General features: G+C 64.9%; 2 protein-coding genes across 5 annotated transcripts in view; both read right to left on the bottom strand.

The window, feature by feature from the left end:
* Window positions 1–5,230, bottom strand: part of SNED1 (sushi, nidogen and EGF like domains 1) — a 60,609-nt gene extending 55,379 nt beyond the window's left edge. For all 3 annotated transcript variants that reach the window (XM_047773987.1, XM_047773988.1, XM_047773989.1), the window contains exon 1: window positions 4,711–5,230. In XM_047773987.1, coding sequence (XP_047629943.1) covers window positions 4,711–4,923 — 213 coding nt within the window. In that variant the 5' untranslated portion in view covers window positions 4,924–5,230. The remainder of the gene's footprint in view (window positions 1–4,710) is intronic.
* A 3,241-nt stretch (window positions 5,231–8,471) lies between these two features.
* CROCC2 (ciliary rootlet coiled-coil, rootletin family member 2) overlaps window positions 8,472–24,413 on the bottom strand; it is a 71,065-nt gene continuing 55,123 nt past the window's right edge. Inside the window, exons 25-29 of one of the 2 annotated variants that reach the window (XM_047773985.1) lie at window positions 24,270–24,390; window positions 23,730–23,863; window positions 15,040–15,189; window positions 14,662–14,829; window positions 8,472–10,341 (exon numbers count right to left, since the gene is read on the bottom strand). In XM_047773985.1, coding sequence (XP_047629941.1) covers window positions 10,255–10,341; window positions 14,662–14,829; window positions 15,040–15,189; window positions 23,730–23,863; window positions 24,270–24,390 — 660 coding nt within the window. In that variant the 3' untranslated portion in view covers window positions 8,472–10,254. Of the gene's footprint in view, window positions 10,342–14,661; window positions 14,830–15,039; window positions 15,190–20,277; window positions 22,154–23,729; window positions 23,864–24,269; window positions 24,391–24,413 lie in introns of those variants that run through there. The other variant, XM_047773986.1, reaches the window with a different exon arrangement.

Genomic DNA, 24,413 nt, shown 5'->3' with positions numbered 1-24,413 from the left:
GCCGTGGTCACCCCTCTGGGACCCCAGCCCCATCCCCAGCCAGTCCCCAGAGCTGCCTGTGCTGGATGGCCCCTCTGCCCAGAGTAGGTGGCAGGAGACATTTGCTGCAGAATGTGATTGAGGGCCTGAGGGGCTGTGTCTGGGGCCCCCTGGACCAGCCCCTGCCCCAGCCTCGGGGGTGGGGTTCAGGGTTGGGGGCCTGCGCGCCACTCATCCTGCTCTGAGCTCGGCCTCCGGAGCGCAGACACCTGCATGAGCTGAGCCCTGGGCTGGGAGCAGGGCAGCGCTTTGCACACAGCAGGTTTTTCAATGGATGACGTGCCCCACTGTGGACGGAGCCACTTTTTGGATGTCGAGGCTCTGAGGCTGGACCCCCACCCCCACCCCGTGCAGGAGGCACAAGGACAGGGGAGCTGGGCAGCCCTTCCAGCCCCCGTCACAGGTCCATAGGAGCGGTGTCCACTGGGGCCCAGAGCCAGCCTGTCCTCTCCTCGGGCCTGCCTGCTGCCCCCACCCCACCATCCCCTGGTCCACAAGATGCCCTGTCTGGCCTGGAAGCTGGCGGGCCAGAAGCAGCGCCTGTGGCCAGGGCCTGTGGGGCAGCGGCCTCTCCATCCTGCCCCCAGGGGACCCTGGAGCACGGCATGCTGGAGGCACCTGGTGCTGGTGGCTGCTGGCGCTGGGCTGGAGGCTGCCTCCAGGTCACTTCCCGCCAGGTTGGGGGGCCGCCTTCCCCCAACGGGGGCGTCGATGAGGACGCCCTCGGGCAGCAGGGCAGCAGGGACACGGCCCTGAAGAGCGTGCTCCTTGGGACCCAGGTGGCGCACTTGGGGGACCGACCGCAAGGAAAGGGAAGAACTAGAGACGTGGGAGGCTCCGAGGCGTGTCAGGATGGGGTGCAGAGCCCGCGGGGCGCCCGAAACCCACCCATGGGTGGAGCCCCAGCGACTGGCAAAACAATTGTGGTACAACCATGGGGTGGACTATTATACTGTCACCAAAAAGCACGTTCTCAAAGCAGATGTAAGGCCCCGGAAGACGCTCGTGGCGCAACATTGAAAGAAATACACAAACTGGGGTGGTGTCTCAAAGGGCAGCCCCGAATGACACGTCCGGAAGGATGTCACCACAGTGCCCCAAGAGTTTGCTTTTGGATGATGGGATCTGGGGGTATTTACCCGGCGCTTCCTGAGCTACTCGTAGGAGCCAGCACCTTCCCGAGGCTGGGAGAGCACCGCGCGCAAAACGGACAAAAATGTCTTCAATGCAGAAATAACACCTCGCGGCTGTCGTGTGTCTGCTCCCTGACTCAGAGCCAGGGCTCCATGAGGTTCCGGGTGAATCAGTGACTAAGTCAACGGCGTGTGAATGCTGAGGCGTCTGGGAGGCACAGTTTGGGGAGCTGGTCACTTCCAGCTGCGTCCAGCCCCCGAGAGCCGAGGTGTGGGGACGCCCGAGTCCTTCCCAGCTGGCCGGGCTGGCCTCCCGGTAAGGCTGGCCTGGGGCACTAGGGGGCCCACCAGAAGGCGGTTGCTGCAGCCACTCGATGTCTAGGCAGAAACGGACAGAAAAGTTCGAGGAACTCCTCAGACTTTCGATCCAGGTCCCCCAAACGCGAGGACCCGGCCTTCCTCCTCTCTCTCCACGCTGCTGTTTCCCTCACCGCTTGCGAGCACATTCCGGGAGCACGTCGGCGTGTCCGTGCCCCCAGCCAGGACGGGTCCTGCTGTGAACACACCATCCCCCCGGGGCGGGACACTCAGCCCCAGCAGCGCTCTCTCCACGGCTCTTGGTGTAATCGTGTGTTTACTGGCAGCGACGTGACCTCCATGGTCCCGCATTTACGTAGGGGATTCACATCTGTCACTCTCATTACTTTAAGGCTTGAATTGTTCCCGTTTGACCAGCGAGAGCCCCTTGCAGGTGGCCCGTGGCCTCCCGCCCCACCCCAGGTGTTCTCTGCACTCTCCTACGAGCCGGCACAGAATTTCCCAAGCTCATTTGGTTCTTTTCCTGCTGCAGCCGCGGAATCTCCAAAGAGCCCGCACTCCTTTCAGTGGAGCTTGGGGTTCAGCCCTTGGGTAACCCCACCTGGGCTTTCCCTTGGTGGCCGGAGCTGAGAACGGGCGCGCGGGCAGATGCAGGCACGACCCATACAGCGCCGCCCACACCCCCTGACAGGGTGCACAGACCCTGCAGATGCACGTGTGTCCTGGGGCTGCCTGCTGCTGTGGCTTGCCAGGCACACGTCCGCGTGCAGGAGACAGACCCCAGACAAGGAAAGAGCCGAGCGACTGAGGTGGGGTCAGGTGGGGAGCACAAGGACGGGGCTGGGGGAGGGGCTGTTTAGCCTGTTCTGTGTGGCTGGAGCAAAGGGAGCTGAGGGCGTGGCGGGGGCGAGGGGGGTCAGGGACACAGGCCAGACCACCCAGCCTCAAGGCCAGGAAGCAGAGCAGGGTCCCCCGCCCACTGGCAATGCCCCCTCGGCCGACCCTCCCCTTGGACAGGCTGGCTAGGCAGGGCCGGCCCCCCGCCTGGGTGGAAGCTGCGCTGGGGCTTCAGCCGGGGAGGAAACAGGAGCTTCTGGCTCCACCGGCCAGGCTCACTGCCGCTCGGCGCCCACGCCCTCCCCGAGTGGACGCTGCACCTTGGCCGGGCCTGCGGGCACGGCACCATTGTCGTCTCTACCCGAGGACTTGTCCAGCTCCCGCAGGAAGGCTCCCACTCAGCAGGGTTGCTGGCACGCGCCACACGCACGCACAGTACCTGCCTGGTGAGTGTTTAGAACCTGAGCAGTGAGACGGACTCCCAACACTTTCCAGAGCCTTACGGCTCAGCACATGCAGCTGCTGTGGGTAAGAGAGAAGCGAAATGGTAGAGCTTTCTGGAAAGGGGCCGCCCTGCACTTGACCTGATGCAGGGTCCCGGGGATGCGGGTGGCATCAGAGGCCTCGCCGTCGTGCTCCTGTCTGCGCATCCAGGCCCCTCCACAAACTGCTCTTTGCCCAGCACTGGACTGGGGCTGAGGGGCAGGGGCCAGGGGTGGGCACCGGCTGGATGCAGGCACCTGGGCTTGGGCAGCTGATGCTGTGCCCGCTGGGCAAGGTCAGACCCAGGGACATGCAGGGACGTGTCCTCTTGGCCAGGTGGCCTGGGAGGCACCTGGTCTGACCCACTTGCTTCAGAACAAATGCCCTCTCTTCTCTGTTTGGCTTCAGCTCCAACCCCCACCCCCTCCCGGACCATAGCACCCTCGAAGTTATTCCAGGCACGGTGGCCCTGGCCTGCCCCTCAGGAACCCCACTCCTTGCTACCGAGCAAAGAGGAGGCAAAGTGGGCTATGTCGCCACGGGCAGCTGTTTGTCACATGCCTTTGTTCCAGGAAAAAGCTCTTATGGAGACACATGTTGAGTTAGGGCCACGGAGTGTGTTTCGGATGGACCGTTTGTTTTGCTAGCAGAGCTCGCCACTTCAGAACCATCTCTCCCAGTTACTTTGGCAGAGGGAGATGTTTTTGGTGAGGCTGTTAAGAGGGTGAACCCTTTTAACACTGTTTTTCCCCGTGACTTTGAGTGGGAGTTGAGCCTGGCCCTGACACTCAAGGAGCACTTGGCAGGGCGCCCGGTTTAGAGGTGCCGACGCAGTTATCCCATTTCTAAGGTGAAGACCCTGAGCTCAGCTCTGTCCCCTACCCCATCCTCCCAGAAGCCAGGCCTGTCCATCTGTCTGAGTCCCGGCTACAGAGAGAGGGCTGGCCCCAGTTCGGCTGCACACGGGTCGCAGTGGGAGAGGGAGCAAAGGATGCTGGCGTCACGGTCACAGCGGGGTGGAAAGGTGGTGCTGATGGAGGAGGGGACGGCAGGGCAGAGGGGCAGGTGGTGGTGATGGTGCTGGGCTAACAGCCTATCGGCCTGGTCCACGGCGTTCAGGGGACAGTGGGGTGCACCCCCCCCCCCGTAATGCTCGATGCAGAAATGGGACACAGCAGTTCATTCGCTCCCACTGTGGGAGCGATCAGAGGGGACAGAACTGGCTCTCAGGTGCTGTCCATCAGCGGAGCTGTTCCTGCTCTTCTGAGCCCCTGGCCACAGAGCTCCCTCTGGGAGTCCTATTGGAAAGGCCTGGGCCTGAGTGGCCAGCCCCAGACTCAGGAGAGGGAGGCCCCATACTGCCCCCAACAGAGAAGCAGGCCCAGCTCTGAGCCTCCCTGCAGGGAGCCTCAGGTGCTGACAGGGGCGGGGCCCTGTGGCCCTGGGAGGGGCTGGGACCTCGCAGGCCAAGTGAGAAACTGAAAGAGCCCGTGCCCTACCCCGGAAACCCAGGACCCGGGAAGCCCTGCTGCTGTCACACTGCTGCCTGGGAAGGAACAGGACTCGGCTCCCCCCGCTGCGCTGGGACCGTCCTGGGACGTGCTCCGTGCACGCTGCCCAAGCTCCAGGCCCTCAGGCAGAGGCAGGGGCAGGGGCCAGGGACGGGCGCGCCCAGCTCCACTCGCCAAGGTGGCCCGGCTGCAGCTCGCACCCCCACCCCCGCCCGCCTCTCCCGCGGGCCGCTGTCCGGCCTTGGCTGCCGGAGGGAGGAAGCGCTGTCCTCATTCCACCTCTGGCCGCCGCGGTGCCAAGTTGCTGGCGGCGGCGGCACTCGGGCCGGCGGGCAGCGGCCGGGGCGCGACGCCCTCCCCGGCGCCCCGCGCGGGCTCGGGTTACTCACGTAGAGTCCGGAGTGCTCCGCGCCGAAGAACGGGAAGAGCACGGAGAGCGGCCGCAGTCCGGAGCCGCCGTCGTCCTGCTTGGGGGTGACGGCATCGCCGCGCTCCGTGCCGAAAGGGTAGAAGTCCTCGAGGGCCACCGCGCCGCGCACCCCGCGCGCCCCGAGCCCCAGGGCCGCGACCAAGAGCAGCGCCCAGGTGGCGCCGCGCGGCATCGCCTGGGATCGGCGGGCGGGGACGGAGTGGGGACGCAGCTGGGACACCGCGGGACGGAGCGGGACGCAGCGGGGACAGAGCTGGACGGAGCGGGGGCGGAGAGGAGACGAGGCGAGGACGCAGCGGGTACGGAGCGAGGCTTTGCGGTCACCGCGGGGCAGGAGCGAGGCTGCGGTGCGGAGTGGCCCGCAGGGCCGGGCGGTGTGCGGGAAGCGCGGACGCGCGGTTTCTGGGCTCCGCGTCCCGCACGGATCCGCCGGCCGCGCTCGGGTCGCCTCTTGCAGAGGAAAGTGCCGGGCGGGACCGCGTTGGAGCCGGACCCGCCCCTGGGCCCGCGGTTTAAATATCCAGCCGGGCGGTCACTCGGGCCGGGGCGGGGCCATGCAAATCAGGCGGCTCTTAAAGCGCCAGGCGGGGCAGGAGGCCCAGCCCAACGCCCCGCGCCCCCGGGGGCTGCCCCCCTGCGCTTTGCCAGAGCTCCCTGTGGCAGGGCCGGCCTCCTCCTTCTCCGCGGGTCCCCAGCGGCCGGCGGGCCTTGGCCACCAAGCACTTCCGGACAGACCCTAAGGCCTGCCTGAGGAGTTGGCTTCGTGGGTTCCCTTTCCACCCTGCCTTGCCAGGGGACTGGGTCACTCTCCTGCCGGGGTGTGGTCGTGGGGGCCACCCTGCCAGAGCAGGGCCTGGGCGATGGCTTCCGGAAGTGGCCAGAGGCCAGCCTCATGAGGCCCCTCAGCCTGAGGCTGGGGCTTTCTGTGTGGAGGACCCCGGTCCTGGCAGCTTGGGGCCCTAAGCTAAGTGCTTCCACTCCGTGTGGCCACATTGGGGGACGTGCTGGGGACCTGGGTCCAGGGGCCTGAGGACACCTCACCCAGGAGAATCCTGGGCTGACTCCTCCTCTGGGAAGGCTGGTTCGTGTCCGCCTGGCGGCAGGCGGATAGATGCCCTATGTGGGTGCCTGCAGTTCAGATTCCGTGTCTCCAGGCTGTGGCCATCACAGCCCTTCTCCCGCTGCTGGGACCGCTGCCCTCAGAAGTAGACTCGGTGTTTGTCCCTCTCAGGGGCCTGTCCCTGGGCCACCTCGTGTACCAGGCCAAGTGCAGAGCCTGACCCTGGGCCTCAGTTGCTCACCCATCCTCTCTGGTGTCGGGTGACCACAAGCCAGGCCTGGCCCTGAGGACGAGGGCGCCCCTCGAGGAGCATCAGGGAGAGTGGGCAGTGACAACGGCTCCACGGAAGTCCTGCACCAGCTTCGTGTTTTTCTGTGTTTCCTGAAACGTCCTCAGTTGGTAGGTGTCATTTTGGAGCCAGAGCACAGAACGTGAAACACGATTTTAAAGAAAGAGCGGAAGGGTGTGTGCGACCCGACGTGCAGGCTTGCACGGGTCCTGTGCCTGGTGTGTGCGTGCGTTGCTTGTGATCTTTAGGTTGGTGTCAGGTCTAGGTCCAGACTTTCAGGGGGCTCCCACTGGCAGGCCTGGCCCTGAACGGGCGCCACCCTGACAGTGAGGGTCCTTTAAATCTCACCCTGGTCCCACCCTGCCAGGGGCCAGACGCCTGGCTCAGAGACCCCCAGGCCTGCAGGACAACTGCGGTTCTGAGAAAGGAAGGGTGAGAGAGGTCAAGGCCGCCTGTTTTCGGAGGGAGAAGGTCGTAGACGACATCCAATCGTGGGGTCTGCCCTGGGACCCCGTTCTGTTTCACACGCTCTCAGCAGGGGCCCAGAGGTGGGGCTTCATCCCACACACCCGCGGTCGCTTCGGCCACGCGGCCAGCGCGCGGGGCAGACACACTCGCGGAGCTGGCATACCTACTGTGTTGCTCACGCACTCGCTCACACATGCATACAATCACACACACACACACACACACACACACACACACGCACACACACACACACACATGCACACGCACCCGCACGCGGGAATTTGCTTGAGCCTCTTCTTGGCAACCCAGTGGCTCAGCTGCTGCTGCTGAGCAGGGAGCCAGGGGCAGCACAGAGGTCACGGCCATGGTTGGTTGAGGGGTGTGGCCTCGCCCTCCTTGGACAGGAGGGTCTGGGTAGGGTCAGAACCCGGCCCCCACGGGGCAGCCCAGAGGGCAGAGCTGCCAGGAGGCTGGTCACCTTGGGGAAAGCCCGGGAGAATGGGCCTTGCAGTCTGTTCGTTTTCTGTGGGAACCTGGCAGCTCTCTACCCTGCGGGTGGGTTTGGGGCCCAGGGTAGTGCTTCCTCGCTTGCTCCTCCGGAGGGCGGGCAGGGGGCCCCACCCTGACAGGGCAAGGGGCTCGGGGACAGAACTTCCCTGCTTGCACCGAGGCGGGGAGCCTCCAGGCTGCCCTCTGACCCCTTCTGTGGGGCGGGGAGAGGGGGTACTCCCTGTCCCCCCACTGCATGTTCCCCCTCTCGTAGGCACCCAGGCTGCGGTGGTGCCTCTCCTCACACCCCTCAGGGACCTAGGCTCTCACTTCGGGCTAAGTGGGGTTCCCCAGGGAGGCTGTAGGGGCAGGGCTGTTGCTCCCCTTGTCCGGGCATACAGTGGTGCTCAGCAGGTGCATCCAGGGAGGGACTGTCTCTCAGGCAGGGTGGGGGTCCCCGTCCACAGAGTCCCTTGTGGCTCCCCGAGAGCCAGTGGGTCTGGCTGGGGAGCCAGCTGCGGGCAGACTGGGGTCTCAACCCCCAGTGAGGCCGCGCTGTCCCAGGCTCAGGCCTGCTGACCCTCTGCGGCCCTGCCCTCAGCCACTTGCAGTCCTGTGTGGAAGACGGGGTTAAGGAGAAGCCCCACCACGATGGGCGTTGCATTTAGGAAAAAAACCCAGCAACCCTCCCCCCCCCCAAAAAAAAAAAACCCCACAGCTCCACAGGCAAAAATGAGAAAAAGAAATTTTTTTCCAGGTGCTAAAAATATTATCAGGAAATCCTTTTCAGCAATGTGCTGTTTCAGGTTCTCCTCTGGACTCAAGGGTGCCTTTGTCTTTGCCACAAAAAGTCCACATTTATCAAACCCAAATCATTTTATCAAGCAGCCTCGGGTTCTGCAGCCAGGAAACCCGAGCCTTCCCAACAGGCCTGTGACATTTTAATTTAGGGCCTGAGTGTGTGTGCAGTTTAGATGGGGAGCCCCGGAGGCACCCCTCGGGATGCCCCAGGACTCCACGCAGGCCAAGGTGGGGAGTCCGGCCGCTGGTCCCTGCAGGGCGGGGGTGGGGGCGCTCCGGGCAGGACCGCTGATGCCAGAGGCTGGCTGCCCCCAAGTCTCCCTCTTCTCCCCAGAAGAGCTGGCCCTTCCCTGGAGCTGCAGCTGGATTCTTTGCCCCAGGAAAAAGCCCACCAGCTCGGGGAGTGAGCTCAAGAGGACACAGGGCCTGGAGGGGCAGCGAGGGTCGGCTTCTGATGGGCTCACCCCGTGTGGTCGCTACGCGGCCAGCGGCTGGGCCTTGGTACAGCTGGGCCACTGAGGCGGAGACGGGGGCCCTGGTTCAGGGGACACAGCCATCCACACCTCAGCATCTCACACGTGCTCACTCTTGGAAATGCTTAAGAGAACACCAATTTCCATTAAAAAAAGTCCTTTTTTCTAAGTATTCAACCTTATGTCGAAGGAGTAAAAATAGTACCACCTACATTGATTGAACTTTGGTTGAAACAGAAAAATCATAGAGGCTTCACAGGCATGGAACGTGTCCTGGGGGCCGCCTGGGTGAGGAGGGGCCGGATCGCGCCAGCCTGGGGTGGGAGGCTCTGATTTCAATGTCCAGAAACCACTCCGACCCCCCTTTCTCATCAGCGCTGTGTCTCTCTCATCCGCGCGCTCTTCCCCCGCCGCGCCTCTGCCGGGAGCGTCAGTCCCAGAGGTGTGACAACTGAGGTGCCAGGACGGAAACCCGCTCCCCAGACTCCAGTCTCCAGCTTCCGGTTCCTCTCCCACCCATCACCCCCCACCCCCTGCCCCCCAGGTCCCTCCTCCACAGGGTGGGGGAGGAGGGGATGGGACCGGTCCAGCGTTGCCAGGCCCCGGGGGGCGTCTGTTACATCGGGGCCCTTCCTGCCCGTCTGTGCGGCGCTCTCCAGCTGGGGGCCGGCCTGCCGTCCTCCGCTGGATTGCTACCCGCTCTGACTGGCCACGGCCACGGTCAACACCAGGCTTCGCACACCACCGTCAAGGCCTCCTTGCCCGGAGCAGCCGCTGCTAGGCCACCAGGTTCCTCCCCTCTGGGCCGGACTGGACTTCAGAATCCTCTTCAACACGGCCACCAGGGATGGGGCAGAGTCGACAGGCAGAATGCAGCCTGCCTGGCTGTCTCTTTCTCCTCTGCTTTTGTACAGTTGACAGCAAATGGAAGCTCCGTCACCAGGTTCAACCCCAAGTGCTGGATGGATCTTCACGCACTGGGGCCCCCGCTTACCGTGACTGTTGTGGGTGCTCAGGGTGTGACGGGTTCCCGGAGTAGGAAGAGCGTGGGGGCACCTGCACCCCCGCATGCAGGGGTTTCCTGGGCTGGCCGCTGCCCCGCGGAAGTGTAAACACACCCTCCCAGGGTGCCCCGTGGATGGCCGTTGGAGAGGAGCCCCATCGCTCCGCCCGGTGGTATTTTGGGGAAAAGAGCGAAAGCCTAACAGGTGAGCCTGGCAGCAGGCCTAACCTGGCTGCCGTGGTCTCCACGGCGACCAGGGCAGGATTCCCCAAGGAACCTTCCCAGCGTTTAGGGGCTGGGAAGGCGGGTGCTCCTCCGCCAACCTTGACTTCACCCCCAGGGCCTCTCACGGCCCGTGAGCCACAGGGGCTTGATTCGGAGTCACTTCCAGCCACCTGCCACCGTGACGGACCTGCACTTCCTGGATACGGAAGGTCCTGCAGCCTCTGGGCGTGGGGGTGTGGTGGCCGGGCCGTGCAGGACATTATGTTTTTGGCTCCAGTGGTGGAAATGGTTTCCACGTGTTTTCCCGTGTTTACAGAGCTAAGGGCACGGAATACAGCTGGAGGCTGCGGAAGCCGGCCTGACGGGGCCTGGCCACCAGGGTCCGAAGCCGTGCCAGGCCCGTTGCGGGCTGCGAGGGGCCTCAGTGCAGCTGTGGAGGGCGTGTCCCAGAGCAGTGTCCCGAAGCGCAGTCCAGGCCAGCCAGAGGCCGAGTCCCGGGGGCCGGGTCGGGGGGGACACTGCGTGCAGGGGATCACGCAGGGTGAGGGGTGGGCTCTGGGCCGTGGCTGCGTCAGCCCGGTGCCCCTCGAGGCTGGCCGCCGAGCAGCACAGGGCGTCGGCTTTCTCAGCCGTGGCTCTGCTGCCCGCTGGTCAGGGCTGTGGCGGCCAGACTGCCTGAGTGTTGGTAGCAGGGCTCACTTCTTGGTCGGAAGGGTCTGGCCGAGGTGGTCGTGTCGCCGCTGCCGCCCTTCCTGGTCCAGCTGCTCCTTTGGGCTGGCCACCTGGGGACGGGGCAGGAGCTCGGCTGGGTGGGCTGGCCCTGTGGCTCAGCTCCGTGACCAGAAAGGGCGTGGAGGGAGACACCAGCAGCCAGAGAGGGCACATGGCCCCTCTCGTCAGCATCACCCACCCTCAGGCCCTGGGGACCGAGGCCTCTGCACAGTCACAGTGGGTGGCCCTCCACTCAGGCCACACGTGCACTCAGATGGTCGGGGAGTCATGCTCCTTGGTGAATAAACAAACTGAGCAAGCGCGGCTTGAAGGGTCAGGGACACTAGCTTGGGGGTGACACGAGGCCGTCACTTTTCCCTCAGTTGTGAAACCAGGGCCTTGCGGGGCGGCTCCCAGGTGCCTGGCAGCTCAGGGTGCGGGCAGCCGGCTGGTGCGTCTGCACACGTGTTCTGGGCTCGGCCCGCGTGGTACCACCCGACCACACGTGCGCTGCTGCTCCCTGTCCTGGACCCTTCGGGGCAGCGTAGGGGCCTCCCCGACTGTGACTGGGGTGCGCCAGGCGCTGTCTGATGCTTCACACCCAGGGACCTCTGGCCAAGGGACTGTTTTCCCCTCTTTATGGGGGCTGATGGCTGCGCGGAGAGGGTGGTGACCTGCCCCAGAGTCCCCTCTGCCCCTCGGGGAGGGGTGGGGGTGGTGAGGGGCATGTGGGACCCCAGAGGCGGTCTGGAGCCCTCAGGCCGGGGCACCCAGCACCCCCCTGCAGCCCCGCCAGGGTCCCGGGGCCCTGCCCACCTGCTCCTCCAGCACCCTCACCCACTGCTGGCGGGTCCTCTCTCAGGATTCCCGTGTGGCCTGAGGGTGGGCCCTGAGCAGCTGCTCGGCCTCTGTAGCCAGGTCCCACCAGCCCAGGGCAGCCAGCTCCCTGGGGCCCTGGTGTGTGCTTGTTCCAGCCCCGCCCCCGCCCCACCCTCCCCTCAGGCTGCTGCTGCCTCATCCAGCCCTCTGTTGGCCTCACTCCCCTCTGCTGGGGTGTGGGCGCTGGCCAGGGCCAGCTGGGGGGCCCAGGGCCAGGTTTGAGGACACACATTGGGACCCCACCTCGTCTGGGCCGCAGCCCGACCCCCAGGTGAGTTAACGGCATCCTGTTTCCACGTGGCTGGACTGGGGTCCCACAGGCACCACAGGCTGATTCTCATTCCCGCCCCCCCCCCCCGCCCCAGTTGCCAATTCCTTGTCTGGAGAGAGAGGGTCTGTCCAGAGGTGGAAGGGGAGAGCCCCTGGCCGGTTCCCACCTTCCCCCCGGCCCGGTCCCATAGGAGGCCTCGAAGGCCCCGACCATCCCACCTGGCAGTGGGCCCAACGGAGCCCTGAGAGCTGAGGTCTGGCCTCGTTGTGCAGGAGTGGCCCAGCTCGCCCTTCCCATCTGTGCCAGCACGTGCGTGTGCACAACTGTGCACAGGAGACAGAGGCGCTCTGACCCTACTTCCAGGACCCACACCCCGCTGGACGCCCCCTGGGCCCCACCCCCAAGGTGCTGCTCTGCCGGGTCTGCCTCCCGGGAGTCTGCTCCTTCGCAGCCCCACCCTTGCTCTGTCTGCAGGGCTGTGGGGTCAGGCCAGCCTTCCCTCTGGCGGGGCACGTGGGTGTCCCTGGGCAGGGCTCTGGGTCCCCTGAGCATCGGCTGGTGTGGAGGAGGGCACCTCCCTGGCCAGGAAACCCAGTCCCCAGCCACCCAGCGTGTGGGGCTGGGTGAGAGAAGGGGCCGCCGGTCAAACTGACGTCCTGCCCTGGGCCAGCTGCATCTCCAGTATCAGGGAGCCTCTGTGCCCTGCAGGCTGCACCCCTGCACCTGGGCACCTGCGCCGGCTCACAGGCCCTGACCACTCTTGAGTGCTCAGTAGGTGCCTGAAGAAACAAACGTTTTTGGTGGGAACGTTTGGGGGCTTCTCTTGTCCCCTGCAGAGGGTCCCCTGGGAGGGAGGAAACGACCCTCTGGGGAGGCCTGGCCTGTCCGCAGCTGGAGCAGGATCTGAACCCCAGGCCCTGCTCTCCAGACCAGGCCCCTCCAGCCCGGCTGCCCTGGCTGTGGCTGCGTCTCTGTGCGGGGGCAGGGCCGTGGTCTCAGGTCAGAGGGCCAGCCTGGCCGCTGGAGGCCCTGGTCAGTCCTCTCCACCTGCCCCTCGCCCTCGGCTGGCTGGCTGGGGCGGGGGGGGCCCAGGACGCGCAGCTCTGTCGCCAGGGCCGTGTTATGGGGGCAGCGGCAGAGGGTCACAAAAGCCAGGATGCCTTCCTTCTTCAGGACTGAGAAAAACAAAGGGTTCCCATCCCCTGCAAAAGGAAGCCCTGTTTCTTTAAAAATCCAGTTATGCTCCTGGAAGCGCATGTTAAAAAGAGAAAGGCGAAATCCAAAGTAAATAAAGGGCCGCATCCGGGTCCCTCCTGAGACACCGATAAAGGCTTTATGGGCTTGTGGCCCCTCGTGGCTGACCTCCTGGAGCTCAGTAGCGGCTCCTCCCTCCCCCGCAGGCTCCAGGGCCTCACAGTTGGCGCTGCTGCCCGGGCAGTGCCATCTCGGCCAGGCTCCTGCAGCCACGGGAGACCTCGGCCTCCCCAGCTCGGCACCCGGCCTGCGCTTTGGGAGAAGCGGCAGGATCCTGGTGACTGTGCCCGACTGGCCAGCCCTTCCTTGCGGGGGACAAGCTGGTCAGGGGCTTTTGGTCTGTCCTGACCTGCTGGCCTCTGTGCCACCCTTGGGGACCCGTGACGAGGGCATTCGCTTTCCTGGAGGCTCCAGGCCCGGAGCGCCCGGCCCGGCAGCCTGTCCCCCTTGGGGTGCACGGGTCAGTCTGCTCTGCAGCCCCCTCCTCCTCGGGGAGGGACCCTGCCCCTCCTCCTTCTGCATCTTGCTCCTGATACAGCTAAGCCCCCTCTTCCCTGCCCCCGTGGCCTGAGGTGGCCCCTGCAAAGTTCACGGGGCCACGTAGCACGGATCCCCGTGTCCCTCTGAGAGGCCCTGACTGGATGCCGCTTCCCGAGCTGTCACAGGTGATTGGTGACCTCCTTCTCAGCCCAGTTCCCCTCACATGGCTGAGCCCAGGTTGGCATGTCCCCCCCCCCGCTAGCCCTGCGGCAGAGGGACAGTGGCTGCGCCCGGGTGCCTGTGCCAAGCCAGCAGGGCCATGTCCTGGCATCCCTCCTCTGGCCGGCATGCCCTGTAGATCCTGGCCCCAGGGACGGGCAGCCAGACCCTCTGCCCAGATGCAGCCCAGACGTGCACAGAGGCTGCCACCCGCCAGGCGGCCGGGGCAGTAGGACCCAGCCACGTCCTGGCCCCCAAGAGGCCTTGGGAGGGCTGCCCCGCTCCAGGGTCCAGGACTGTGGCCTCTCCCACTTTGTAGGGGCACACGGAGCCTGAAGGGCCAGGGGCCTGGCAAAGGCTGTCCCCTCCTGCCAGACTGCCTTCCCTCCTCTGAGTTCCTGTCCTGACTCCCTCCCCGGGTTGGGGATGAGGGTATCAGCAGTCCAGGGCTACCCCCCCCCCCCCCCCCCATTCCTACAGCCAGAAGCAGCAGCTGAGGCCAGCTGAGGCTGAGGACGCTGGCTCAGGAGCCCTGCCCAGAGCAGGTCTGCCGGGACAGCCCGCAGAGATGTCCCTGGCGTTGGGGGGACACTCTGTCTGGTTCAAAGGACACCCTTCCCTTTCTCTAGGCCTCGGTTTTCCCATCAGTCCCCAGGACGACGCTCAGGCGGCCCCCACCCGATTTCAACCCAAACGGCTCCGCTTTGGCCCCCTGCACCATGGAGAGCGGTCCTCTCGTGCCTGGGGACCGGTCAGCTGTCCGAATCAGGGACAGCGGGTCCTCCTTGCCCTCCCGCCCAGCCCTGGGCCGCCCGTGGCCTGTCTTGCATGGCCTTGGCCTCTTTGGCTGCTTCCCTGTCCTGCCCCCAGCGCGTGTTGGGGCAGCTGTGGTGACGAGACCCCGTGCGTGGCGTGCACTGTTCCTGACCTCGGTTGTGCGGGCCCACACTTCCCATCGGCAGGGCACCCCCTGGGCCTCTGGCCATCTCCAGAGGTGGGCAGTGTGCCAGGACCACCCAGCTCCAGGCAGGACGGCACTCAAACCCTGGGAACAACACCAGGGATTGCCAGGACCTGCGGTGCTTCCCCCAGGAGCGCAAAGGCGGAGGCGGGCGGGCTGACAGCACCAGCGGGCGTGGAGTGCGTGCAGTGACCTGCCCGCGCCAGGCCGACCCTGAGCCTGGAGGTGGGTGGGCAGCCCACTGGCTGGCTGAGACGCAGAAGCCCACCCAAGCCAGCGCATCCCCCAGCAGCCCCCGCCTCCCCCACCTCTCCAGGGGCCACCCACCTGAGCGGCGAACCAGCGCCCGGTGCCCTGTGAGCGCCCCCTGCAGGCAGGACGTGTCTCTCGGCGCTGCCCCCGCCGCCTGCTCCCTGCGCTGCGGCCTGAGGCTGCGTCCTGGGCTGGGCTGGTTCTCTCTCTCAGTGTGTCCACCCTCTGCGGCAGGGGTGCTCCCTGCGGAGCGGGAGACCCAGGAGAGGCCTTGGGGCTCTGACCCCCTGCCTGCCCCTCTGGCCCCGTTTTTCCTCCGCCAGCCCGGGACCAGCGGCGTCTGGGTCTCTCCAAGTCTGAACACCTGCCTCCAGCATCTCCTCCTACCCCCCCGCCCCCCGCCCCAGGATGATTCCTAAAGGGGACACAGGGCCCTCCCTCCAGGGCCCTTACCTGCCCCAGGGGCTCCCGCACGCCTTCCGCCTCCAGACACCTGCGCTCCAGGCCTGCGACCTGCTCCTCCAGCAGCTGCCCCCGCTGGGCCAGGCCCTGGCCGTGCCTCTTGCTCTCGTCCAGGGCCTGGCGCAGTGTGTCCACGTGCTCCTGGGTAGAGAGACACAGGCCTCTTGGAAGTGCAGCCGGGGTGGCCTCCAGGGGCAGCCGTGACACCAGGCATCTGCCCCGACCTCATGCACGGCCAGGTCGTGAAGAAGCAAAGGCAGGTCCAGGAAGGGTCCCAGCCTGGACGAAGCCTCTGTCCGGCAGGCTCTCTGCCTCGGAAGACACGCCCACCCACCCGCCCCTGCTTCCAGCCTTGGAATAAGGACCTCGACAGTCCTCCTAGGTTCACGGGGGTGCCCTCCACTCACAGCCTCCTTCCCTGCTGCCCACCCTGTGCTCCCCTGACGCGGGGCCAAGCACTGCTCCCCCCACTGCTGCACACAGCCCCGCCTCCTGTCACCCCTCAGCCGAGCCTTCTTGCGAGAGCAGATGGCGCCTGTTATGCCCCCAGGCTGGAGCCGCACACGGCAGGACATGGGGAAGGCTCTGGACGCAGGAAGACATCCTGCCTTTGATGCGACACGGCTTTGAAAGGCCCGGTGAGCCTCCAGCCTTCAAATCTTCCCGAGAGTCCCGGGGGAGAGCTGGCCGGCGCCTTCCCGCGTGGGGGACTTGGAAAACCCAGGGCCGCGTCTGCCCTACTGCAGCAGCAGAGTGGGAGGGCGGAGGCAAGGGGCCACGAGGGGCGGTCTGCACGGAGCCCGTGGTGCTGAGGCTCGAGGAGCCAAGACGTGGAACTTGGAGGTGGCCCGAGGGCGACTCGGAGCAGATGGTGTCACGAGGATGTCCAGGCTTGAGTCGCAGGGTGTCCAGGACCCACACACCGAGGTGGGGAGGCAGGAGCAGGGGCAGTGGATGAGCCTCCCGGGGTCACTGGGCTTGGGGACAGTGTTGCAGGACAAGTGTCTGTGGAGGCCCAGGCCATGGAGGCCAGGGGAGGGGTGGTTTCTCTAGCGAGGGGAGGAGGAGGCCGAGAGAGGGGCCAAGTGGAGGCTGGAGCAGAGAGGAGAGCTGGAGACACAGCCCAGGGAGGGACCAGAGGGCCGGGGGGAGGCAGAGGTCGGTCCCCTGTGCGGGACTCTCGGAGGCCAGGTGGGTATAGACTTGAGAAGGACCCTTGGACGGGACCAGAGCGGCTGGTGACCTCTGTGTGTGTGTGTTTGTGGGGGAGGGGAGGTGCTGAAGGTCTGGGGAAAGGGGGGAGGGGCAGCCCTTCCAGAAACCTGGCTGGGGGAGGGGAGACCCCAGGCCTGCTGAGAGGGGACTGGGGTGTGGAGGTGTGGGGGCCAGAGGGTGCTCGTTTAGGAAGCAGGAGACTGGGCACAGAGCCAGAGAAGGAAAGTCTGAAGCCATGGGGCCCCCCGATGAGCCCTCCCAGCCCTCAAGTTACAGGGTCCCCGTCCCCCCGTTTACAGCCAGCCAACACGCGTCGTTCGCAAGGACGGAGCAGCCCTGTCCCGGGAGCTCTGTGTCCAAGGGGCCCTTCACGTCCATCGGCAGGAGGAGGGCAGCCACCAGGCATCCTCTGTCCCCTGCTGGGTGAGGCAGGACGGCGGGGGACTCTGAGCGTGTTTTTACTTCTTTGGGGCTGACGCTTTAGTCGTTTCAAAAAGGAAAGAAAGGAGGGCGATGCTTGTACCTGAAATTGTGAGGTTTCTTCTGCAATTTCAGAAATTCCAACTTTCTGTTTGTAGACACTTCCCAGTAGAAAAGCAGCGGTTTCCGCCAAATATGGCTTAGATATTTCATGGTCTTTTAAAGAGGCCCCGGGCGTTCCCGTCATGGCGCAGTGGTTAACGAATCCGACTGGGAGCCATGAGGTGGCGGGTTCGACCCCTGGCCTTGCTCAGTGGGTTAAGGATCCGGCGTTGCCGGGTTGCCGTGAGCTGTGGTGTAGGTCGCAGATACGGCTCGGATCTGGCTGTGGCTGTGACGTAGGCCAGCGGCTACAGCTCCGATTCAACCCCTAGCCTGGGAACCTCCATATGCCATGGGAGTAGCCCAAGAAATGACAAAAAGATAAAAAAAAAAAAAAAAAGAGGCCCCGAACCACTCGTGGAAGCTTCATGCTTCTCTTGTGATGACTCGGCTTTTACGGAGTTCTCATTAACCATGACCGTGGAACGGTCACCCTTCATGACCTCCCCCCTTGGCCCCACTGGGTGGTTCTCGTTTCTGAGCTGCCTGCCCGGGTTCTGAGCCCCGATGCTGTGCGAGGCGGGGGCTGGCCATGCAGGTGTCACAAGCCCAGGCTCTGCGTGGGGTGCAGCTGCCCCGGCCCCTGAGGCTCCACCCTGGGCTCGGCGTGTGCCCTCGGGCCAGCCCCGGCCTGGCTTCCTTGGCGTAGGAGGGGTGTTATCTGAGAGGGCTCCTGCAGGGCCAAGAGCGGGTGGGATGAGAGGTGTGAGGGCCCCACCCCATGGGGGCGGCTGGAAGTGGGGGTCTTTAGAGGACGGGAGAGCCTCAGGCATCAGCTCGCAGCCAGAGGGAAGGTCAAATGCCCTGCCTGTGGCGCCGAGCAGAGCCGACCACACGCCCGGCCCATCCTTCGTGCCCTTGGAGTTTAAATCCTCAGCCCGAGCCCTTTCATCCTCTGGTGACAGCGGGTGGATTTGTTCATCCGCTGGCCAGCGTCCCCTGGGCTCCCAGGGCAGGGGCCTTGGCCCTGGCTTGGGAGCCCTCGGCCACGGGACAGAGGCAGCTCTGGGAAGTGCTCAGATAGAAGACGCCGAAGTCCCTCCCTGTAGACAGGAGCGCGGGGTCTGGTCCTGGCTGGTGGCGGCTGGACCTCTGGACTCTGCCCTGCCCGGCCCACCTCTCTGTCCACGGTGCCAGCCCCTGCTGCTTGGCCCACACGGGTGATACCATCCGTTTTACTGTTCAGCTGCAAAACGTCCTTGGAAAATCTCAAACGTCCATTCTTCCCTGTCAACTGTGCAACCAACGTGTCCAATTTCCCTGTAAACAAATAGCCAAAACCAAAGCGAGAAAGCCAACCACCACCAGACAACAACTGGCAAACCAGGGACGTAAGCCCAGATCCAGCCAAAAGCTTTGGGAAAGACCATGACGCCCTAGAGCCGGCCGTCTCTCCGGTGAGACGAGACACAGCGCCAAGGGGAAGCACAGGTGCTTAAATGTTGGTCGCAATGGCCTCTGAGCGACAGAAGAATAAAAACCGAAACCCCTAGAAAACTGGTAACAAAGGAAAAGACTCATGTCCAAAACCGTGGGGCAGACATCAAACCTCAATCAGGGAAAATCCGGTAACACCGAACGATTCGCTGCTGAAAGAGCCCAAACGTAAACACACCACTTCCTCACTGGAAGAAACCGGAAAAATGACAGCAAAAGACAGTGTTCACAGAGATGAAAGCTGAGCTGAATAGACCCGACCCAAAGAAGAGATAAAAGTTGCTTCTTTGAAAAGACCAGTAAAACAGCCGAGCTGTTGGCAAGTTAGATTAAGAGAAACAAAACCCCGCAACATCAGAGCTCCTGGTGGCGCCACAGCCTGGGGTCTGGCGTGGCCACTGCTGTGTGGCTTGGTTCCTTGCTGTGGCACAGGTTTGATCCCAGGCCCAGGAGCTTCTCTATACCCGAGGCCTGCCCCCCACCCCAAATAGACATGTAATTATTTTTAAAAACTCCACATCAAGGGCAGAAATAGATCTAACTACAGATATAAATAAAATGAGTGACAAATAGACGAGCAGGTCCTTGGCAGCGCATTTAAAAATGTGAGACTTCCAAACGTCGAAAACTGACCCCAGAAGAGATAGAAAGTCAGACACAGAGGCGAGGGGGAAAGGCCGGGAGAGGGTGGAAAGGTAATATTGATTTACAGGACAGGAGAGGCAGGGCGTTCGCAGGGAAGCTCCACCCAAGTTTTCAGGCAAACTGAGCTCTCAGGCTCTGTAGTCACTGCAGGTGGTAGAAAAAGGCCGAAAGCTCACCAACCCTTCTACGAAGATGAAACACTCTGAACGCACGACGCCCGTCACACAGCCATCCCGAAAGACAGACACTCGTGGCGAAAACGGGAGGCGGGTGCTCCAGCCACCACGAGGCCCCCGCGCAGCCTGAGCTGCCGGCCCCTCCTGCCCGCTTTGCTCTAGAACCTGCACGGAAGCTCGATTTGGGCCCCAAGGAGTCGTCCGGGGAGAGGGAGGGCGTGGAGGACGTGTGAGGAGCTGGTGGACGTGGCAGACTTGGGTGCCAGGAGACGCCGGGGGTGGGTGGGGGCCCTGAGCCTCCGAGGCTGTGACCTGGCACGGGTCCGAGGACAGCATCGGTGCCTCTCCCCGAGGGCGTGTGTGGAGGATGCTGGGCAGGTGCCAGGCCCCCTCCCACGCCGCGCCTCCCGCCAGCAGGACTCGGGGCTGGGGGCAGCGCGTGTGCGCTCACCCGTGGGCTGGGTTGTGCACCGCTGATCTGCTGAATTCCCAGGGTAGCCCTGGAAACGGGGAGGGATTTGCTCTCAAACAAGAATCTGACTGTTTGCACAGCACGGCCTACCATTTAATTAGAAAAATATGTGTTTAATTAACGTTCTCTTGACAAACACGTTGGCTTATGTGAAACGGGGGAAAAATCCAGTCGGTGAGAGTGAAAATGTTGTGTCAAGTGGAGCCCAGCTCACGCGGGCAGCTGGGCCCTGCCCGGGAGACAGGGCGGGCGGCGGGCGGTGCGACCACCTGCCCCGAGCCCCCGGCCGCTGGGAGTGGGGCAGCCGCGTGTGCTGCGAGCGAGGGCCCCATGCCTCCTGCCTCAGGGGCTCTGCGACCCCCCAGGCGCCCACCGCTGGGGCTGCGAGGTCACAGGGACCCTCCTCAGAGCTGGAGACCAGGAACTTGGAGGGTTCCTGGAAGGTGGACGGCGGGCGGAGACGACTGGCCTAAAGGTAAGAGAGCCGGGAGTTCCCATCGTGGTGCAGGGGAGAAGAATCGACTGGTATCCCCGAGGCTGTGGGTTTGATCCCTGGCCTCGCTCCGTGGGTTACGGATCCGGCGTGGTGTGGGTCGCAGACGCGGCTCGGCTCTGCTGTGGCTGTAGCTCTGGCGTAGGCCGGCGGCTACAGCTCCATTTAGACCCTTAGCCTGGGAACCTCCCTATGCCGTGGGGCGGCCCTAAAAAGGAAGAAAAAAAGAAAAGGAAAAAGAAAAAAAAGATAATTGACAATTGCCAGAATTGCTAGAAAACGCGGGCCTGACACTGGCAGGCTTGAGCACACACATGCCACTACGCCTCGCCCAGCATCAAGTCACCGCGTGTACAGAAGACGTGACCAAAGACCAGAGGAGCCTCTGCTCCCGATGTAGGGCCACCGGGGCATCTCAAGGGCAGGCAAGTGCCAGGGAGGAGGAGCCTGGGGACGTCCCCGCGGCTGTGCCCTGGCGGGGAAGCTCCGGTGGAGACGCCGTGCTGCCTCTGCCGCTCCCCCGGGGCCCCTGGGAGCCGTCCTCTCTGCCTTTCTTTTGGGCCAGAAACATCTGGACGGGGACCGTGACGTCCCGGACAGCTTCCTTGGCAGCCCAGCTCTGACCAAGACCAGACCCCTCTTGGAAGAAGGAAAGCACCGCTGCACCCGTAGCAACCCACTGCGGTTCAGGAGGCCCAGCCAAGGGCTTCGAACCAAAAGGACTGAGCTCGAGCAAGGAACGGGGCTCCGGTGGGACAGCGGGAGCTGTGGTTCTCCCGGAGGCGAGACCAGGAGGAAACCTGAACCCTCGAGCCGGCGGGAGGCCGGGCGGCCGAGAGACCCTCGGAGGTCGGCGAGCAGGGAGCAGGGCGGCGCCGGGAGCGCAGGGCAGCGCGGCGGGGGGAGATGCTTTGACGTGGAAAGAACTTGTATAAACGGGGGGACCTGGCTCTGCGCGCTGAGGGGTCCCCGCAAGAGTAGCGGGGAAACGCCTCCCACGGCACCGTTTTGAACTTGGAAGCTAAATGGGCCCTTGGGCTTCCGCTCTGAGGAACGATTCCAGCATAACCTGCCCAGGCCCGCCTCTCCTGACCCCATCTGAGACGGAGGTCAGAGGGCAAACAGCTGGCCTGAAATCTAAGGACAACGGCCCTCAAAAGAGGGGATCCCGCTGCACATGCAGCTGTGACGGGCTGAGTGCAGAGACGGCTGGTGACCTTCGGCCCCTGGCGTCGTCCTGTGGTTTCAGGAGAGTCCTTGGGGGAGGGGTTGGCAGGCTAAGGACGGCTCTGCAAGTTGGCGGTGAGTTGGTCCGAGGGGCAGTCCAGGCAGCTGAGCCTGGTCCACGCACCCCCGGGGCTGGCGGGCAGGTGGCGGGCGTGAGGGTCCTGCTGCGGCTGCCCAGGACAGCCTCCAGAAGACAAGAGGCAGGGCCTAGGTCCCCAGCCACAGGAACCCCTGCGAGGGACAGTCCCGGGAAGGGGGAGGAGTGTGTGAGAGCAGGAGGGAGCCCAGCCCTCAGGCCAGGTGCAGGTGGGACTTCGGCCGTAGGCCTGGGGCCCACAGTCCTCGCGAGGGAGGGACATCATCTGTCTGCGGTGACCTGCGGTCCGGCCATCGGGAAGGAGGGTGCCGGGCAGGGGCTGCCGCGAGCAGAAAGGGCAGCAGGCTCAGCTCAGGGGGCGGGCCCTTCAGGGACCCCACAGGGCCCTTAGGGGAAAGATGGGGGTGGGGCAGGCCTGGGGAGGGGAGCAGAGGCCTCCTTAAGCCTCAGGGCACAGGGCGGAGCCCCTGCGGCTGGCAGGGCCAAGGCACAGCAAGGGGTCCGAGGGCCCGGAGCACAGGTGGCACACATGCGCTCTTCACGCCTGAACCTGAATCTCAGGGGAAAATGTCCAAGAGCGGACGAGGGACGAGGCCAGAGGCAGAGCCTGAAGGGCAGGGAGGGCAGAGGCCCCGCAGCCAAAGCACAGAGGGGACGTCCTCAGGGCGAAATGGCAGCACGGGGGCATTAAAGGCAGCAGACGTCCCTTGGCGAAGGAAGACGAGCAGAGCCCGGAAGGTGCTCCGAAACCTGTAAGTGGACTAAATTCCCCCGGGAAGGGAAAGGACGTGTGAGACAAAGTCAGGGCCCAAGACAAACAGAGCTCAAGTGCAGAGGCTGAGGTGGCGGGGGAGGGCGACACGGCCCGCATCAGGCCGGGCCGAATCCAAGGCAGACAGCACGAACAGGGCCGGGGCCTCCGTACCAGTAGCACCTAGAAAGCACGGCCTAGGAATCTGGGAGTTGAAGACCCTTAGAAATAAAAGGAGACATTGCCAAAAAAACTGTAGTGGGAAAATGCAGCACATCACTCTCAGCATTCTACTCTGATAAATTCAGGAGACAAGGGAACGGCGGAAAGGTTGGTTAAATGGTCTGAATTTCAAAAGGTATAATCCGCAAACGGAAAACACTATTTTCAAATGGGCGTGGCACAAATAAACACGTGTGAACACACGTGTAGAAGGACTGCAGCCTGCGCTGCCTCCCCTTTGGCAGACCCCCCCCCCACCCCCGGGCATCTCACAAGCCCCCAGCTGGCACCTGGCCGTGGCCGGGCCCCTCCGAGTCTCTCCCCAGCGGCTGCGGCCACGGGGCCTCTGGAGCAGAAATCCCACTTCATCTCAGCATCTGCTCTGGGCTGAGCGCCTCTGCTCCTGCCCTCGCCCATGAGAGGCACCTCCTCAGAGGCTCCAGGACCAGGGGGACCCAGGCCCCCTGCCACCTGGCCTCCGAGGGACACCAGGCTCCAGGCTGACCCCGGGGTCTCTGGCCCGGCTGGCTGGCTGCCCCGGGGGCCCGTGGGCCTGGTCGCCCACCCTCCTGGCTCATCCTCCCATGGCGGGGGGGGGGGGGGAGGAGGGGGGGCCTGCAGCTTGAGGCCATGGGGGCCGCTCAGCCCCTGCGCTCTGCTGCCTCCATCAGCCTTGTCTTTCCGGCATGAGGCCCAGGGCCTCTGACACCTGGGGGTGGCCGCCTCCAGGGGCCTGTGTCCCTTCAGCCAGGCACGCAGTCTCTGTGCTCTGTGTCCTTCAGGAGCTCCTGCCCCGACCCAGCTGCGCCCTGGCCTGGTCCTGCCGGGGATCTGGGCACAGCCCCTTCATGCTTCGACTTGTGGGCCTGGGTGGGCGAGGGCTCCCCAAGAGCCCCAGGAGTGGGGCTCCCACCCCAGGCCCTGATTCCCCACCCGAAACCTTCAGCCCCCGTGGCCACCTTCACAGCCCAAGCCCAGCCTGTGGGCCATTCACCAGAGTTCACCCCGTGCAGCCCCCTCTGCATCTGAGTGTCTCACCCCCACAAGCTGAGGAGCTCCAAGGCCAGGCCAGTGTCGCCCTCCGCCTGCCCCAGAGGGACAGAGCTGAGAGGCTGGGGTCTGCCCCCGACTCTGCCCTTTGCTGGCCGAGTCACCCCCCTCAGGACCCAGCTTCCCAGTCAGCAGGGTGAGGGCTGGGACCACCTCCAAGGCAGCTCTGCCGGGTGGGCCCTGCTGGGGTCTCCGGGGGGCTGCCTGCTCCGGCCCAGCAGGCGCTCTGCCCCAGGGGCTCGAACCCTCCCCTCCCCAGGAGCCCTCCCAGCCTCCTCCCTCCCAGCCCTGCCCCGGGTGTGGGGTGCTCCCACCTGGAGCCTCCGCTTCTCCTGGGCGGCTGCACGCACGCCCGCCAGGCGCTCTGTTTCCAGCCTCTGGAGCACCTCCTGCTGCAGGGCCCCCGCGGCCTGAGCGCGGCTCGCCTCGCCCTCCGCCTGGCGCCAGCCTGTGGGGCAAGCGGGCGGGTGGCCTGGCTCCCCAGGTCTGTGCGTCTGCGGCTGGGGGAGGGACCCCTCCCACGGCACAGGCCAGGAACCTGAGGCTCGGTGAGCTGCAGTGACCGGCCCCCAGAGGGTGGGGGCTGGAGAGGCCCCCTGCGACGGTTCCCTGCTCTTCCAGTGCTCAAGGTCCCTGGGGGCAGGGGTGGGGTGCCAGCTCCCCCTGCCTGGCCTGCAGGCCCCTCCCTTGTGATGGGGAAGCACCAGCGCGGGGGCGGGGGGGGGCACCTGGGGGCGGGGGTGGGGGCCGGCCCGAGCAGTTCCCAGGATTGGCCACGGGGGCCGGGAGCTGCGCTCCGGGGGAGACCTCGCAGCCGCAGCCGCGGCCCAGGGAGGGTTGGGAAGGGCGGTCACCTTCCTCCGCCTTGGCCAGCGCCCTCTGCAGCTGCTCCGCGCGGCTCTGGGCTCGGGCGAGCTCCCTCTCGGCCTCGCCTAGCCGGCGGCTCAGGCTGCCCGCATGGAAGCGCCAGGCATCCTGGGCAGGAGGACCAGCGTCAG

This window comes from Phacochoerus africanus, chromosome 3 (assembly GCF_016906955.1).
Source record: "Phacochoerus africanus isolate WHEZ1 chromosome 3, ROS_Pafr_v1, whole genome shotgun sequence".
Classification (NCBI taxonomy): Eukaryota; Metazoa; Chordata; class Mammalia; order Artiodactyla; family Suidae; genus Phacochoerus; species Phacochoerus africanus.
The sequence above is the reverse complement of the archived record's forward strand: the minus strand, read 5'-3'. Positions and strand labels throughout refer to the sequence as shown.